The sequence below is a fragment of the Gambusia affinis genome, linkage group LG18 (assembly GCF_019740435.1).
Source record: "Gambusia affinis linkage group LG18, SWU_Gaff_1.0, whole genome shotgun sequence".
Classification (NCBI taxonomy): domain Eukaryota; kingdom Metazoa; phylum Chordata; class Actinopteri; order Cyprinodontiformes; family Poeciliidae; genus Gambusia; species Gambusia affinis.
Genome location: NC_057885.1, coordinates 5,993,498 through 6,012,271, shown reverse-complemented (window position 1 = coordinate 6,012,271; position 18,774 = coordinate 5,993,498). Strand labels below are relative to the sequence as shown.

Below are 18,774 nucleotides of genomic sequence, written 5' to 3'. Positions count from 1 at the left end.
GGTTCCCATTCTCTTAGTGGCGTTCCCGCTCACCGCCACGTGTTAATCACAGCTGCTTAAGAAGCCTGCAGCACGCTTTGTGATTAAAGCTGAGGTATAGAAGAGGGTGAGGAGAAGATATTTTTGACCTAACTTTGAATGAAGACTCAATTCTAACCTTTTTTTCTGGGGATTTTTTTTTTCCACCTAATTTGATGCAATTTGTGAGCTTTCGCCTCAGTGAAAGCACAGCAACAAATCAGAAATGTTCAGCTTCAAAAAAAATCAAAGTTCTAATTTTGTCTCCACACACCGTGCACCCCTCCCCTCCTCATGCTCTCTCCTCCCAGAGGCGCAGAGATATTTTTATCCTCCATAAAGCTCAAACGCTAATGAAGCATTGACGACACAAACTCATTTCCATGATTTATTTATTTTTTTTTACTCCCCCCGCATCTGGCTTCTCCTTCTCTTACTTTTTTGTTAATGTTTGCATTATTTAAGACTTTTTAGTTGGGGTTTCAGATATTAATCTTCCATTCTTCCAATAACACATAATTATCAAGTGATATTTTCAATTTTCTGTCATTTCTAAAAAATTTTTAAGTCAAAAACACGACGTAGCCGCTGGATGAATGACTGACACAAGGGCTTAGCAGGTTTTCTGCCACATCGCCAGAGTTTTATGCACACGCAAAATTTCTGGGTGTAAACTATAACATTCAACATGCCTTTAGCGGCATTTCACTAAAACAGCCACTCCAATTTTTTTTTTTATTTGTGTAAAATCAGAACACTTGGTGGACGAGGAACTACTTTGAAGCGTAAACTGGTCCTGACCGACTGCGCTGCGTTATGAGGTCGGTAACTGAGCGAGATCTGAGCCGCCTGAAAACAGGATTAGGGTGGATTAGGGAATTAGACCCGACAGTTGTTAACCTGCTCTAGGCTGACCAGGTCCACAGACGGGTCACTAAGTCATGAGGATTGTTCTAAATAAACTCTGAATAGGGGAAGAACTGTGTCAGACGTGCGAGGAGCTCAGGATTTGGCTCCTCAAATCCATCCATCCATTTTCTGTACACCCTTCTCCCTAATGGGGTCAGGAGGGTTGCTGGTGCCAATCTTCAGCTGCGTCCCGGGCGAGAGGCGGGGTTCACCCTGGACAGGTCGCCAGTCTGTCGCAGGGCAACACAGAGACATTCAGGACACACAACCATTCACACACACTCACACCTAGGGAGAATTTAGAGAGACCAATTAACCTGACAGTCATGTTTTTGGACTGTGGAGGAAGCCGGAGAACCCGGAGAGAACCCACCATGCACAGGGAGAACATGCAAACTCCATGCAGAAAGAACCCGGGCCGGGAATCGAACCCAGGACCTTCTTGCTGCAAGGCAACAGCTCTACCAACTGCGCCACTGTGCAACCCCGCTCCTGAAATCATAAAGATTAAATGGCTTCTCTTCAGTTTATGAGTTGAGTTTTTCTCCCAGCATCTGTACACCACATCTGGACTCCCACTTTCTGCCCCTGGCTGTAGTCGTCCAGGCCATCTGGGGTTTTGTAATTCCAACAGTGTTTTTTTTTAAGGGTTTAGATTAATGAGAATGCAGCCTCTGACAGGCGTAGCGCTCTCCACTTTCTGCCTTTTCAGCTTTTGGCCTTCACACACAGCAGCTGTTCACATTCACTCGGCCTACAGGCAACCAGAAGAAGGCAACCGAGGCTGGAGCTCAAACCTTTGATAAAATATAAAGGAAACATTAACAAATGCAGAATTTCAACTAATTGTGATAGTTTTGGTTATCTACAGGTGCATCTCAATTTGTCGCGTCGATTACCGTTTATCATGAAAAATGTATCACGAGAATTTTGAATTATCGTTGTCGACAAATTTCAATTTTATCGGAAATTATTTGCACTATTTTCTCCAGTTTGTCCACAAGAGCATCGATGAAAATAGGATTAAATACATTCACTGTGCAGTTAAGTGATATAAATCAAACATATTTTGACTTCATTTGTTTTCACATTTTCTGAAATGCAGAACCGTTTTCATTTTATTCTGTTAGAACTTCATCTGCTCATGTTTGGTTTTGGGTTGTTTTTTTTTCAACCTCCGCATTAGATTAACAAAACCTTAAAGCACAAGTGGGTCAGGTTTCTGTGCTGATTACAGTCTTTGTGTTTGTAATTAGTCTGTGTAATTACTTATGTAATGTACTGAGAATGAAAACGGTGAGATGGAGTTTAATTGATAACATTCGGTGTCTGATAGAAAGATCCAGACTTTAATTTGGCCAATCAGCAGGGGGGATTATATTTTAAAACACTGAAAGATTTCCAAGAGAATTTATTGCTTTTTTTACTTTCCACTTTATGGTTCCTAATTTTTTTTCTACATATTCAAAAAATTGAATTTGTCTTTTTTTTTGAAAGTGAGAGAAAAGTGTAACAGTCTTCTTTCAGCCAGCTGACCTGTAGTGCGCAGCAACAAGTATGGGAGGTATAGTTCAACACAACAACAGAAATAATCAGCCGTTTTTTTTTCTGTCATGTCATTATAAGAGCTTTAATCTGTCAGACCGGTGTGATGGATTATTCAGCGGTTTTAAAACCTTTGTGAAATTTGACTTTAAATATCTCAAGTATTAAATTTCGAATACTTTAGTCTTACTGAGCTTATCCCTGTATCTTTTGTCTCACTCATTCTAACCCACTCACATCGCCGGTTTTTTGTTTTTTCTCGCAGCCTTAGACCTGAGGCCAGGAAGTGTTTCCATGGTAACGTCAGGAAGTAAAACCAGTTTGTTCAGCCTCGGCTCGGCCTCTGTGGAAGTTCTCACTGAATATGTTGTTTTCGTCCTCACGTAAACACTCGGATGCCTCAACCTGCCATGTTTGTCGCTGGTAGTTTTTGACTCAAAAGTTGCAGCAAACTTGCTGTTTGCACTGCATGTTGGTTGACGAATTATGCTAATAAATTGCAGTTTGGGCAGAATCAGGACAAGTCCCGGAAAACTTTGATTATTCTGGAGCTTTTCTTTCTGCATTCACCCTTAACCTCTTGCCTTTCCAAAGCTGTTGATCTCCCCCCCCCAATAAAAAAAAAATAAAAATAAAAATAGAAAAATAAGGAACATCTGTATGCAGGACACATCCACACAGTGTTCACAGTGTTGGTGTGTGGCTGCCTGTTGTGTTTGTGTGCCGCTTGGAAGGATTGATTGTTGGCCCTGCCTACACAAACTCCTCGGCGATGCCGTTTTTCTTTAGCTCCGGGGAAAATAGGAGGGCGTTAAAATACAAAAACGTGCGTGTAAACACATAAATTTACACATGCAGCTGCGAGTCGGCATATAGAAGAGATCAGGTTTAGATTCTCGGCATGCTGGCGCGCGTTTCTTGTCGGTGTGCAGACACAGCAGTAAATCAGCTCACCGGCTGATAGATTAGGAAACAAAATCAAAATCTGATTCCATGGTGGCAGCTGCAGGATTGAAGGATTGGTTTATGGAATAAATACCAATAACCGTTCAGTGATATATTTGGTTTGGTTTAAGTTTAAATGACAAAGGAAATATTCAGGCCACCAAGTTTGCAGCAAATCGAGACATAAATGTGGCAGGAAGCATGAAAATTGTTGCTGTATACCTCATGATTTTATGGCCAAAATTGTATTAAATGAGCCTCATTTTGTCTTGAAAGAGGCGATTAATGAGCCACAGCCTGAACCGTGTCCTTAAGCCCTCTTCAGTAATCGTTAATCAGCATCACATTCAGCTACTGATCAGGTTTCATTGTGGCTGAATTTGTGTGAGGCTGTAATTGACCAACACGGTTAATCAGAAAACATGTTGCTAAATTGTTTGCTTCATTGTGGATCCCATCAACGTTAAACCTGGTCTGGTATTTATAGCCTTCATTGGTCCAGATGTTAGCACAGAATCAAATCAGTGGGGTTGTCGATTTACTCCTGATAATTCCCACATGAAGGAAAAGAAAGGTTTCGTCATTTCAACTTTGTTTTATGGTAGTTTTTGATTACACAGAAAATGTTGCTCATGAAGTTGGAATGGTTTTGTTTTCATCACTACACATTGAAGATATTGATCAATATAATATCAAGACCTGTAAAAAAAAAATCATATTTTTTATGTGAATTCAATTTATGGACAGCTGTGTATTTCAGAAAATTACATTCTGCATATTCACTGTCGACAGGATTATTACGGCTAGCTAAATATTTGGCGAATGCTAATTTGTAAATACCAGTATATCATTGAAATAAGAATTTTTTTAATAGGAATATACCTACTATCTTGTAACCATGAGTTATTAAGTCATGGCCTCAAGTTCTCTCTGTAGTTTTCCTTTGTGTACAAAGAAGACAAATTTCGTTTTGAAGATGTTTCCAATTGATGAAAAAAAAAACAAAAAAAAAAAACATGGGCAGTGACAGTCTAGTGACTAAAGGAGGTCCACCCATCCCATTAAATACAGCGACACTGTTTTAAAGCGACAGCTGGCATCAGTTAAGCATCCAAATGCACATTTCACCCAAACCTTCATTGATTAGACATCAGCTCCCAAAAGAGAAGGATGGCAGAAACGTCTAATATTCTGAGCATTGAGCTCTAAAAATCTACTACTACATCTAGAGGGTGTTTCTGTCAAAATCAAAACAAGAAATAAATGTTTTAGTGTATATCTCTAGATGGATAGTTAAATAAATAGATAGATTTAGCAGCAAGTGAAAAAAAACAGTTGCTTTCCTGCTTGAAATAAAAGCAGTTGGGTTATGTCATTTGCTAATACACGCCAATGTGTTTTTACTTTTGTACATGAAACATCTATCAAAAAACTGCAGTCAGCTCACATAATTGCTATTATTTATACATAAAGTCATATAATTGTGAAAGGCCTCCTTGTGATGGAGCGATCGCATTGCTTGGTCTTGACCCAGAAATCCGACTTTTCTGAGTTACACATAAGAGTTTCATGGTTTTGTCTCGTTTGTCTCCTGCTGTTCGCAAGGTTTTAATCCTCGCTTTGTGTCTTGTCTTTCAAGCCCTCTTCTCTTCTTTCGCTCCAGCGTTCTATTTATGCCTCAAACTGCAAACTTCAAAGTTTTCCTTCAATGAAAGGAGCAAAGCAGCCGTTTGCATCGTGACTTTTCATTTGCCGATTGGTGAAATGGAGCTCCAAGACGACAGCGTTCGGCCCAGTGAAGGAGACGAGTGAAACATTTTCAAGTTGGTGGATAATAAAATAAAAATACAGACCAAAAAAAAGTCTGAATCAAATGCTCTATTTATACACATGGCAAATCTTCTTTTCTCTTCAGCGGAAAATGGGCCAGTGGCCTACATTCTCCGGTGCTTCGCTGCTTCTCGTCAGATTAGCGCTTCCTCCTTCCCTCTTGTTTTTCTCCTTGCTTTTCTCCTGCACTCTCGCTCTGGGCTTTTGAACTGATAAGTGCTGGCAGCCCTTGCTGCCTCATTGGACACGAGGCCCTCTTTAAGCACTTCTTCTTTCTCCTTTTATTTATGTATTTTTTTTTTGTCCACCCCCCACTCCTCACCCTCTCGTGATGTAATCCAGCGCTCAATATCTCTACTTTGCCTCTTCCTCTCATCCCTCTCTTCTCGCCGTCCGGGCCGCCGGCGTAAACGCCGACGGTTTGCGGCGAGTTAATCCTCTGCTGAAGTAGTGCAGGGAATGTGCATAAACAATCAGGACATTTGAGGAAGACGCACACAGAGAGGATGTGGCGAACTAAAAAAAAAAACAAGCCAGCACAAGTATTTGGATGAGAGGGAAAACAGAGGCGGTGGCGTTTTATCAGGTGTTCCCATCTGTAGCGCCAAGAGAAAGAGAGACATAAAAACACGACTAATGGTCCGAAATCAATTCTAATGTCCCATCCTGGTAACTCGATCCCACGGTGACGCTCCGATTCTGTCTGCGCAGGACACTTTGTGGGAGAAAATTGTCGTGTTCGTGGTGAAAATGGCAGCTGCTAAGAATACAGCCTGGCCGTAATCTCTAGGCTTTGTATTTGACCTTCCAGTGATGGTGGAAGGTTTTAATTTGTGGCGCGCGTGAACCGCCGTACCAGATGGCAGCGCTTTGCTGAGCCCCCGGAACACGACGCCTTGAATAAACGAGCAGCAGAAATGTCATCCCGCATGAAAATCCGCATTAGTCAAGTTTTACAAAAAAGAGATTTCTGCTTTTATCAATAAACAAGTGGTTAAATACTGCCTGAATAAATAATAAATAACTTAACTAACTTAACTTGAGATTCAGTTAAGTTAGTTAAATTAGATTGAACTAATTGCTGAGGCAGCAATAAGTTAAATCCAGTGTTTTTGACTAAAAATTGAAACAAAATAAGAAAAAATGTGGGTATCTGTTGATTTTGTGTGAATGTTGCAGATTTGTGAAAACCTGGAGGGACTTATTGATGCAATCTGGAGTCTAGAGGGCCACATAAAAAGCTACGGCGGGCCAGATTTGGCCCCCGGACCTTGAGTTTGACACCTGGGAATTAATGTGTCAAACTCACATTTCTCTTAAGTCATTTGTGAGTTATTTTGCATTCTCATAACTGAAGTTAAAGTGACTTTATTGTGCTTCAAAGTTGTGTTGTGATGACTATCTAATTTATCTGATCTGTTTTGCTGTCACCTTCGGTTTACTTAGCTCTAGTTTCAGGTTGAGACAAAGGTTTATAAAGAACTGCAGGACCTCGTAAAACCAAAACAGGAAGCAAAACAGACCCAGAAGGAGAATCAAAATGAAGCTTTCTCTCTTCTGTTCAAGCAAGAAAGGACCTGCTTGCTGTCCTTCTGTAGCTCAGAGGGACGCCACTTTTGGACAAAGCTATTCCACAACAATGTGTAGCAAAGGCTAGTCAGGCCCCACAGTGACTGGGACTGTACTTCCTCCACTTTAGCTCTCGCTACCTGCAGGAAGTATGGGCTTGTTTGATATTTTACAGGAGACACACAGAGAGGCAGGCGGGCTCGGTCCAGCGTCAGAAACAGATCGATGTCTGAACACCAGCTTGTCTCGGTCGGGTTTTTCAAATAGTTCACACGTAGCTAGTGGAAGCCGTGCAGCGTGGTGATGAGACGTTACTTGTAACCCTGTGAGGCGTGAAATCAGGAGGTGAGCACATGGCGTACACATGGTTGTTAAATGAACAACACGGCGGCAGAGGGGTCAGGAAGTTTTCCATTACTTTAATGACAGTGGCTCTGAAATCTCTGCATCCCTTTTGTGTCCCGTCAGAGCATTTAGTATAAAGTGCCAGGAAGAAATATGAGACCAGTGATCTTTATCTGACTCTTTGTTTTTCATGAGAGAGATATTGCTGACAGCAGGAGGAGGTCAGATAGGTTTCAGTAAGGACACTTTATCTCCTTGAACCAATGAACAGCAAGTCCTCACTTTGTAGTGCTTCTTTTCATTTTAGGGATTATTATTTTAATGGTAGGTTTTTTGGGGGGGAGGAACTTCACATTGGTATTGAGTTACCTTGTTCAATGTTTGGCATATGAGCAAAAGCAACTGTTCCATGTTATTATGGCACAAGTGCACAATTGTAATATCAAAAGATTCTGAATAATTAAAAATGTCTATTAATCCCATAAGGAAATTAAATATTGCTGTAATTAATGTCATCCAAGTTTCTTCAAAGAGTTGTAGAAAATGATGGCTTTGGGTGGGGAGGATCTCCTGTAGCAGTCAGTGTTACAGCGTATGTTAAAAAGCCTCTGAATGAAGATACTGTTGCACTTGACAGCCACTTGACTTTAGAGGAGACTATATCTGCATCATAATCTTAATGACTTTGAAATGGTGTCAGCTATAGATATCTTTAAAATCACAAGTCAGATTTTAGTTTAATGTCAGACATGGAGATACAATTGAGAACCGGGATTTTGAAACCAAACAAGTAAAGTTTAAATTTCCAAACTCAGCCCAATTTGATTCCAGTGTCTGTTTTTATTCCAAACAAAATGACAAGAAGCAACTTCTTACCCATTACGTGAGTTAAGAAACATTGATTGGTCGGCCAGGAAAATTATGGCCAACTGGCCAGAACTTAGTGGGTCTGGTGGAGCAGCTCTGACAAGCTGCTGCACATAAAAATAACATCTGATGGTGTCCTAGTGTCAGGAAAGGTTATCAGTAAATGTTGGTGTGTGGCTGGATGGCAGCGTGGGATCTTTGTGGAGAAGCCTGTGCTGTAGTCACATGTGAATGCGTGTCGTCACATGAGCAGATGAAGTTCTGCTACATTAGGCTGCAGTGAGCAGAAAAAAAAGTAGGCGGAATCAATTTGTACATCAATTTTAACCTTAAGCACAAATGACTGCAAGTAACTCAGTTCAGTAACGCTCCTTTTGCTTGCAATTCTTTCTTGCAGCGGGTTTTATAATCAGGAAGAAAGAAAAGAAAAGCAAGACATGTGGCCTCATTTAAAAAAACTGTTATTATTTTCAGCAATCTGTTTGATTTGGCTGGGTAAGACTAAGAGATGGAAATGGAAGAGAGATTTTTACAGTAGATATTTGGTTCCTTCTGCCGCTGTGAGCTCCTGGTCCTCCTACTACGTTCTCTGAGAAACTCGCTTCGCTTTCTTTGTCATCAAAATAACAGATTTGGCAGAAAGAGATGTGTTTCGACAGGGGGGTAAAATGACTCAAACAGTGGTTTTTAAGTGGCAAGGCCTGAATTAATAAACACGATTACGTCAAGTTATTATGTAACGGCTGGAATAAAAAAGCTGGGCCGTTTCAGGAGAGCCACCACCGTACTTAGAGGACTCGTTCGTTCGATGCAGTTCATGGGTGTTGTGAAGATGGAGAGTGGGTGGGACTCCCACTCGCTGCCTCTCAACTCATTAAAATAAAAACAGAGAAGTGAACAGAAAGGGAAAAGAGACAATGTGAGGTTCTCAAAGGCCAGGATAGATTTAATGAGCATGATGGAAACGAACTGCTCTGTGTTGAGGAAAACGTGAAGGGAGAAGAGAGAACGAGGTAGGAGACAGAGAGGAGCCAGTGTCCTTTATTACAAGTCTTTACTTTGGGTTTGTTCAGGGATGTTAGGATATCTTTGCCTCATTTTAATGAGTCTGTTTGGTACAAAATAAATTGTTGAACTTTGGTCAATAATGATGAGTATTTAAAATAGGAAAGTTTAGAGAAGAAAAATGTCACCATAATGAACTATTTTTAGGGTAATGGTTTATAGGTAATGAAAGCCCAAATTGAGTTTCTGTTGAAATTAGAATATGGCATTGGACTAATAAAAAGAGGGCTTTAGTAGTGAAATATTGATCTGCTGAAAGGTAAACTGTTAGGTTTATTGGTGGTTCAGTATTCACAGATTTTTCTGTGAAACGAGACTATAAAATGAAGCTTGGGAAGCTTAAATATTTCGCCGCAATCCGACTCGACATGCTACAGGTTGGCATTTGCAAAAAGCAGTCAATACAGCAATGCCTTTTTGTGTCTTGGCATTTATTGGCTGTACTTCCAAGAGCGAAGATAAGGAAGACTGTAGGTGTTAGCTTCTAATGCAGTGCTAATCCAGTTTCCACTGTGTGAAGTAATGCATATTAAGGTATATTTGGTGTTTGAACTGTTAAACTAGGAAGGTAGAATCAATATTAGTAAAGGTCTCAAGAATTTGCAGATTTTTGCTATTCAGGTACGTCCACCGAATCCACTCAATACTGGTCCAGTACTCCTTGTGCTGTACTGGTCCGTCGTGGTGAAGAAAGAGCTGAACCAAAAAGCGAAGCTCTCGATTTACCAGTCGATCTACGTTCCCACCCTCATCTATGGTCATGAGCTTTGGGTCGTGACCGAAAGAACGAGATCACGGATACAAGCGGCCGAAATGGGTTTTCTCCGTAGGGTGGCTGGGCTCTCCCTTAGAGATAGGGTGAGAAGCTCAGCCATCCAGGAGGGACTCAGAGTAGAGCCGCTGCTCCTTCACGTCGAGAGGGGCCAGTTGAGGTGGCTCACCAGGGAGGCGTCCAGGAGGCATCCTGGACGCCTCCCTGGTGAGGTGTTCCGGGCACGTCCCACCGGGAGGAGGAAGACCCAGGACACGCTGGAGGGACTATGTCTCTGGAACGCCTTGGGATTCCTCCAGAGGAGCTGGAAGAAGTGGCTGGGGAGAGGGAAGTCTGAGTCTCCCTTCTGAAGCTGCTAACTCGCAACCCTACCCCGGATAAGGGAGGGATGGATGGATTCTGTTGTACTAAATACACCACTGTAGACTATATAAGTTTTATTTTTTGAACTAAAATAATTAAATAAGCTTATGATTTTGATAATATTCTAATTTATTGAAATGTGTCTTTCTTAATATGCATAGTGTTGGGAAACATAATAAACTATAGTCAGACTAGTGCCTTGCAATACTGATTTTGTAGCTACGATAAATTTTAAGATATTATGCAGCAGTGCTATAAAGTGAAGTTGAGGCTTGAGATTATTGGTGAATATAAATAATTTTCAACACTTTGTTTTAAGTCTACATTTTCCTGGAAAGTAAATTCCTGCAGCTGAATAACTAAGGAGCCGACAGCTGAAGTAGACAAAAACACAGTATGGGAACGAAGAAGCAAGAGAATGGAGATCAATAGATCTGGAGAGCTGGCGAAGGGAACCCAGACGCTCTGTTCGGTTGTTTTGTTTGGAGAACAGTAAAGACGAGGCTGTGTCTCTTTCCCTGATCGCCGTCAGAGATTTTTCGAGCTGCTTTCCCGGTGGTTTGGTTGCTATGGTAAAAATCTAAAGGCTGGTCTCCATGCTGAAAGTCCAGCGCAGTTGGCCAGAGTGTTTGAAGAAGAGTGGGTGTGTGTGTGTGTGTGTTTCTCTTTTTTTTTTGTCTTTCTATCTCTCTGTGAGATCATATGATCGTTACATCGTGTCAGTCCCTTGATGGCCACTTTTAAAATACCTCTTTGTCCTCGCTTGTGTGTTCTTGTTTTGACAGTTTTCTGGTTTTAATTCCAAATTATTATTATTTTTTTTAAGCCAGGCACATGCATGAAGCTGAAAAAAAGGTTACACTTCCTGAACTCGGAAGGACACGCTTCTTTTAAAGCGTTAGTCGTGTTAGTGTGGGAGGTTTTACTCTTCAAGTAATGAAGAAGGTGCAAGGTGAAGTAAATAATGGGAGTATAGTGAATGGGGGTGGGGGGGTATCCTGTGCCCTGTCGCTAGGTAACAGTCTGGAGGCCCAAAGGCAAAGCCAGCCCTGGTCTCCATGGCAACATCATTGGTGTGGAGAGTAAATGGAGTTTTCATGGTTGTTGTGTGAACTGTATAGTGTTTCGTATACATTACTACAGAGAGACAGGCCATCAGATCGACTTTGGACCCGACTGGATGGCAGCAAGTGAGCGAGGTCACATTATGTGTTCACACTCTGCCTCCTGTGTTTAATTAAACACACAGATATTTATTTATCTTCTGGTTTTCTATTCCCAAAGCCCATTAGAGGTGACCACAAAGGGAAAAAAAAGGGATGATAATGTGGGAAACATCATGAGATGTTTGTGTGTGAAGATCTTATGTTGGAAAGCAGCAGAGCATTAAAGGTGGTTCAGTCAATTCAGCGACGCAGTGGAAGAGGAGCTGCTTTACTCCTCAGTCATCGAAGCTCTTAGACTCAGAGAAGGGGGGCAATAAGTGCACTTTCATCAAATGAAAAGATAAAACAGGAGCCATTTTTACCTTACACTTTGTTAGTGACTGAAAAGTAGAAGAAAACTGTGGCATCAAGATTATCCCCACGCATGGATAATCTAAAAAGCAGTTTTTAATGCTTCAGCTGAATGCAACGAATTAATAACGTGCTTGCTGAACAGGACCTAGAAGGGCAGTTGCCCAGGGCTCCCAGATTTGGGGCGGGGCTGTAGATTCGGAATGTTTTTATAATGAATGCATGTTTTACATTGTAGCTGACTATAAGACTAATAGATGTGCGTTCATTTAATAGTGTTATATTTTTATTAATGCATAAGATACTCAAATATAAAAAAATTCTAAACTTATAAGACATCTTTTTTGACTAACATCGTGTCATCTTCAATGGGATGTTTTAAACCTGTGAATGTGTTGGCCTTCCTATTAATGTTTTGTAATTTGCATGAAAGTGCAAATTACAAAACATTCTTATTTTAAATGTTAAATTTTTTGGGGTAGGGCACCAAAACTGGCTTTAGCCCAGGTCCCCTCATCCGTGTAAATCCGGCCCTGACCGTCAGTATCAGCCTGATCTTGGTATGGATATAGATTCTCTAGGGAACACACACAAGATGGCTGCTTCATTAAGGCTAATAGCTCTGTTTGCTAACATCAGATACTAAAGACATTTACAAATGTTAACTCAAAATCATTTGAATTACAATAGCTGAATCTGAATGATTTTTTTTTTTTTTTTTTTTTTGTTGGGCAATAAGCTACCTCCATACCTGCTGATCAGCTCATAAGGAACTTCCTGAAAAATGAATCAGCTGTCACAGCTATTTCACTTTGTAATTGTACTTTCACTGACAGTCCTCCGCTCTATCACACACACAAGGCAGGCAGCACAGACAGCGCAGCAAGCCGGCAGACAAAAGCATGTTTGTGTTCAGGAGAATTTCAAGCACAGTGGCTCTCTATGTATGCAAACAGTGTCAGGCTCGTCCCAGAGAGGCCGGGGAGGATGGTGAGGGTGTAGCTGGAGGGGATTTCACAGACTCTTTTCCTTCCAGCAAGACTACAACAATCATTTAAAATGTGCATTGATCCTCTTACTTTATTTTTATTTGCTTGTTGTTGTTTTTTTTAACGTGTTTCTCATATATGCAGTGGAATTTCAAGAAAATATGATCTTTATTAGTGGGAGTGAGGATGTTTTCCTCTGTCTGCTTGGAGTTTATTCCATCACATATCAGTCTATCCACATTTTCATCTTTAACAACAAGTTTGAATGTTTTTGAAATGTTTTATTATATTGCTTGGTATAAGATTTCATCATACAAGCGATTTGCTATTTATTAAAGTAAGGATGGCAACCTTTTTATGACAAGCTGTTGTCAATCGATTACAGAATGTTTGCTCTGGCGAAATTGAGTTCACAGGAAAAACACATACATTTAAAAAAAGCATTCATTATGAAAATATGTGATGCAATATAATATACAGATGATGGAGATGCTCATTTTCCATTATTTATACATCTAGCATTTTTATAGGAATGAAGTTTTTATTGTATCGTTTATTGGTACAGTGAAAATTTATGATTGTGATCACAATTTAAATATATTGTTTTGCTAAATTGCAATTATTGTCTGAAAACTCTTAAAACCTGACCATATTGTCGGAGTTGTTACTTGCACATTATTTTTCAATTGTTGGGTCCATCAATAAATATTGCATTTTAAAATAAAATTAAAGGCATGTGCTGTGTGCAGTTTAGGAGGTACAAAGAATACTTTTATATGCAACTACTAAAAATATGTATGTTTTTTTTTTTAGGAGCAGTATTTATATTTGCTATGTTTGTGGAACTGCTGAGAAGTTATCAACACCTTTCTACCATCACTTTCCAACATAGAAATGTGAATTAAATTTGTATTCAGTGATTCCACTATATGCAAAAACAGTGGAATAAACCTACATGCCTCACTGTCTCAATCTCTTTGAAAACATCAATGCTGTAGCAGACCTTGATTCTTATGCTACAGTTCCAGGGGGTTTGAACAAGAAGAAATAAGACCCAAACAGTGTGTGTGAAGTGAAAGGATATCCATCTCTGCAGTTTTCTCCTAACTGCAAAGCTCAGCATGAAACTTTAAGTTTAGATTGCTTCCCCTCACACCATCCACTCCTGCAGGGCATCCTGGTTTAAGGCATGGCTGATTCAAGTGGTTTATACTGGTGCGTAGGGATCAGAAAAAGAGGCAGGTTGCAAATTGAAAGAGGGCAGCCAATTGAAAACTGCTTTTAGTTGGCCCCCTCTAACGACACTGAGCACCGTGAAGCATCTGCCTCAATTTCCCCACATTATATCATCCCAGGATGATGATTTTTTATTCATTTATTTCTGGGCCACTCTAAGACTTTCATTAGCCTGGTGCCAGGCCCCCTGCTATGAAGGTTTTCTGGGCACGCCACTTCTTCAAGCATTGCAAAATTTGTTTCATGTCTTCAGCAGTTGGCAAAAAGAGAAAGTTATTAAATGTACACTGATGTAGAAGTAAGATCTGTGATAAACATTGGCAAAGGTGAAAAAAGAAGAGCAAGTCTTTTATTATTAACATTAGCCTGTTTAATTCAAGGCAGAGACAGAGTTAGAGCAGCATGATGCGTCTGCACAGTGAAGTAGGAAGGTAGATGGAAACTCAAAGTGCAGCCACTTCATGTGTCGATGCGCTTTCCCCCCCCCACATCCACATACTCGTTAAAAGTACACAAAAGCAATGGCAGTCCATTGTGGTGCAAAGCAGGGAGCGCTCTTGGCGACCTGAGACGAGAGTAGAGGCCTGAGGACCCGACACACACACACACACACACACTTTCACAGTCATCGAACGCAACAATTGCCGAGCGTGTGTCTGTACACACAAAGGGACGCAAGCCCCGTGTTGTACTAAGGTGACCGACACCAGCCTGTCCCAAGCAGATGAATGTAGTATTCAAAGCAAGGACTAACACACACACACACACACACGCACTCTCACAGTGTAAAATGCAACCTCATCACAGAGCTCTCACCCCGAGGCTGGAACCGCGGATCAACCAAACTAATCAGTTGCTTTAGCCACTAGGTCTGATTCTGCTGTCCAGCTTAGCTCAGTGTTTCTTAATTCCAGTCCTCACGCCCTCCTGTCCTGCATGTTTTAGGTGTTTCCTTTCTGCCACACACCTGGATTGAATATTTTGGTGATTAACAGGCTTCTGCAGCTAGATGATGATCATGCAATCGTTTGAATCAGCTGTTCTGGAGTAGAGGCACATCTAAAACATGCAGAGCAGGGGGGCCTGAGGACTGGAATTGAGAAGTGCTGGCTTAGCAGCTAATTAGCAGCTATTTTGTTAAGATAAAAAAAAAGTGCCACAGGTGGCCCTCTAGTGGTGGCAGTAGGGAGCTTCGTTTTTATGTAGGTCACACTACTCGTCACGCATCTTGTGGGTTTTCTCTATTTGTAACGAGACCGAGTGGATCAGCAGCAGGCTGAGCTGAATGCCATTGCCCACGATGCACCACTGCCGCTGCTCGCCAGCTGCATGGATGCCAGAGAACGAGGAGGGAGAGGGGGGATTGGTTGGAGTCGAGTCGGGGTGGCTGACGAGTGACATGGAAAATTTGTTTAAACGAGGAGGCATATGGGAAATCTAGAGAACCGGATTGGTTCTGATCTAAGATCATGGTTATGCTTGCCAAAAAGCAGCTGTTCTGCTCTGACCTTAAGCACTTCCACAAAACTAATCTGCCGCCTCATTAGGCCCACCAGGACCCGGAGGATTGAGTTGCTGAAGCAGCCGTGGGCCGTGATGTTTTTGTGTCTGTTCTTTTGTGCTGACAGTGTGTCGGTTCCTAGCAAAGGTCGGTGTGTGACAACAGAGTCAAAGATTTGAGCAAGAGATTCTCACCAGAAGAAACATCAAGTTTCCAGGACCTAGAAGCAACAATTATTTCAAAGGTGGACTAAACAGTTTTGTAATTTATTGCATTTGTTAAACTATAGCAGACATTTGAATTAAATACCTCAGTCATTTTCTATTCTTTGTGTGTAGCTATAAAGGGAATAAATTTGCTGGTTACTTAGGAAGGCTATCTTGGCATTGGTGTTCCCAAACACTTGTTGATGGTCCATTAATCTAGGGTATCCAATAAGCACATTGGGTACGTTCATTTTTAAATTATGTGGAATTATCAAGGACCCTTTTTCAAAAAATACTGACATGGTGTCTCTGTATTCACATAACAATGTTTACATCTTTATATTACCTTACAGGCAATCTTTTAAATTTCAGATATTCACGTTGCCCATGAGAAGGAGATAGAGTACAGCAAAGGTTTCACTAAAGTTTGGGATGTTGTGAGGAAAACAAAATAACATTATTGTCTCTTGTTGGTTGAGGTCAGAGGGCATTGAAGAGATTCTCAACCTTGATATTGCTGTCAAAGTTGTCTTGATGTGTTTTTTAGAGTTTTGGATTTAACTTCTGGTAAAAGGTGTCAATAATTTTTTTTTTTTTTTCTGGTAATAAAACTAGGGGGAATTGTAGAATCTTGCCAGTTTAATTGAACAAACCTAGAACACTGAAGCCTTCCTTTGTTGTTGAGTACAATCAATCTGCCCCTTGGGTCTTTCTTAATTAAAGTTCCAACCTTTGTTTTGCTCTGGTTGGTCAGTTGGATCAATCTTTGTCTTTCAGCTGCCTTTTAAGAAAAACACTGAGCAGGCCCACATAAGAGAAGCCATTTGTGTTTTGGCTTTTCAGGGCCCACCCTGGTAGTATGCTATTGCCATTAGCAAAGACGGTTTTCCACTGTGGAATCTGGAAAGTCGGTGGGCTGTGGCATACGATTCAATCTGCCTAACAATCTCTCTTCTTCTCTCTTCTTTTAGTTGTTGACTTTGAGCAGATCATGGCGGAGTACACCTCTTTGCTCAGCGACCTGTCTGAAAACATAACCAATGAGGACTTGGAGCAGCTCAAGTCAGCCTGTAAGGAGGACATCCCTGAAGACCAGAGCAACAACATCACCTCCTCTAAGGAGTGGTTCAGCTACCTGGAGAAGAACGACAAGCTTGCCCAAGGTGAGAAAGCTCAAATTCCAGAATTCTTACAGTGCCCGCCTTGTTTCTGTGATTTACCTTCAATCCGTCTTGGTTAAACCAAACCCTTCCTCATGCAGATAACTTGTCTTACATCGAGCACATCTTTGAGATCTCTCGGCGGCCGGACCTGCTGACCAGGGTGATAGAGTACCGCACCACTGTGCTCAAGATCTCCGAGGACGACGAGATCGACACCAAGCTCACACGTATCCCCTCCGCCAAGAAATACAAAGGTAAGCACATTCTGGAAGTGTGGATTCAACAATGTGAGAAACAAGTTAGACGTTTCTGGGACTGGTTTCTTGAGACTTGTCCTGTTTTTGATTTTTATTTTTTCTTGCCTTCTTTCCTCCTTTGTCCTTCTGCACGGGATCCGCAAATTGATTCCAGCAAAATCACCTTGAAGGGCATCTCTGTTCCTGAAATACACACAGAGGAGGGACAGGCAGGGAGGCGGCTTAGGAACGAGAATATGTGGCATAAGTCTGTTTCAAACGCACAGCACCTAAGGGTGTTGTGGCAAAAAAAAAATCCTGGCCTGTGAATTAGATTTAAAGTCGATGTGTAAAGTAAATCAGTCGCCTCGGTGTCAGGCATGATGAAATACAGAGGCAGGCTGTAAGTGGCCAATGCTAGGTGTTGCAGCTGTGTCCCAAATATCAAAGTGGGTTTTATTTGAAATGATGAGCTTTATACAAAATATTTCATTTATTTAAGCACCTGTTACCCTTGCCTCCTCTGCTTGTCCAGGTGGACAAAGATGCAAAGAGCAAAGTTGAGGATTATCAAGCTGAGAAATGAGAGAAGCAGCAATCTCCCAAACAAGGCCACTGTCTGCCCTCTAGTGGTTAAACAAAGCAATCGCAAGAATGAATTTGTGGTTTTTGTTCCAGTCTTCTCTGACAGTCTAATAAGTTTCCAAAGTAAACTTCTATCAAGCTATGCTGATCATTATTATGTAAAAACCCTGTTCTAAATAAGTTAGGCCTCTAAAGCAGATGGAGGTATTAAAAAAATGTGAAAAGGAAGGAACTTAGTCTGGTGACTTGCTAGCTACGCAGTTTCCACAATTTAAAATTTTTTGTTTCGCACAAAAAAACGAGCCCACAAACTGTCTGTCGTGTGTTTACCTGGAATAAGCTGCATATCATACCAACAGATATTCTAACTTTCATAGCTTTGTTGTAAAGCTATGAAAGTTTGGAAAATTTTAGAGCTCTATGTAACTGTGACTTTTAAAAATCATTGCATACCTTAAAAACAACAGCTGGCCCATCAGTCAAAAGCTTTTTCACTAAAAGTAGAGCACTTAACGCCACAATATGTTATAATGTGATTAAATCAGGCTTTGAATTTTAATAAAACATTAAAACTCATTTTGTAACAGTCGTTGCTAAACTTTAATTAAATCCTTGAGCGCATCTTAAATAATTTTGCCTTAAACAACATGTAGGTTAATACTGAGGATGAAAAGACAACTAACTTACCAGAAATTCATCGTTTATTGTCCAAAATGTTTTGATTTAAATGCACATAGGGTCTTCAGCATGATAGAAGTATAATGATTAGAATTAACACAAACGGTTTATGATTTTTCTATGGCATAATGCACCACAAAATTACATTATTTTTTTTAAAAAAGTTCTGTATTTTATAATCAACGGCACAAAATGTAATAATGTTATTATGGATTTTATTACATTTTGCATCAACTATTACATAATGTGGCTTTAATGATTACATTTTGAAGCGCATTTTATATTACATTGTTACATAATGCAGCGTTAAAGAGCTCTTACATAAAGTAATGACTTTGGAAGGAAGAGAAAGATTGAAGGAGAGTGTCGACTTGTTTATTGTTCATATTGACAACTTTCTTTCTCTGTCTCCTGCTCTCTCCAACACTCTCGCGT

At 40.7% G+C, this 18,774-nt stretch overlaps 1 protein-coding gene across 1 annotated transcript in view; it reads left to right on the top strand.

Moving 5' to 3' along the window:
- Positions 1-18,774, top strand: part of LOC122820763 (astrocytic phosphoprotein PEA-15) — a 38,243-nt gene that overhangs the window by 17,098 nt on the left and 2,371 nt on the right. Inside the window, exons 2-3 of the mRNA XM_044098349.1 lie at positions 16,649-16,840; positions 16,939-17,094. Of these exons, the coding sequence (XP_043954284.1) occupies positions 16,669-16,840; positions 16,939-17,094 (328 nt within the window). The 5' untranslated portion in view covers positions 16,649-16,668. The remainder of the gene's footprint in view (positions 1-16,648; positions 16,841-16,938; positions 17,095-18,774) is intronic.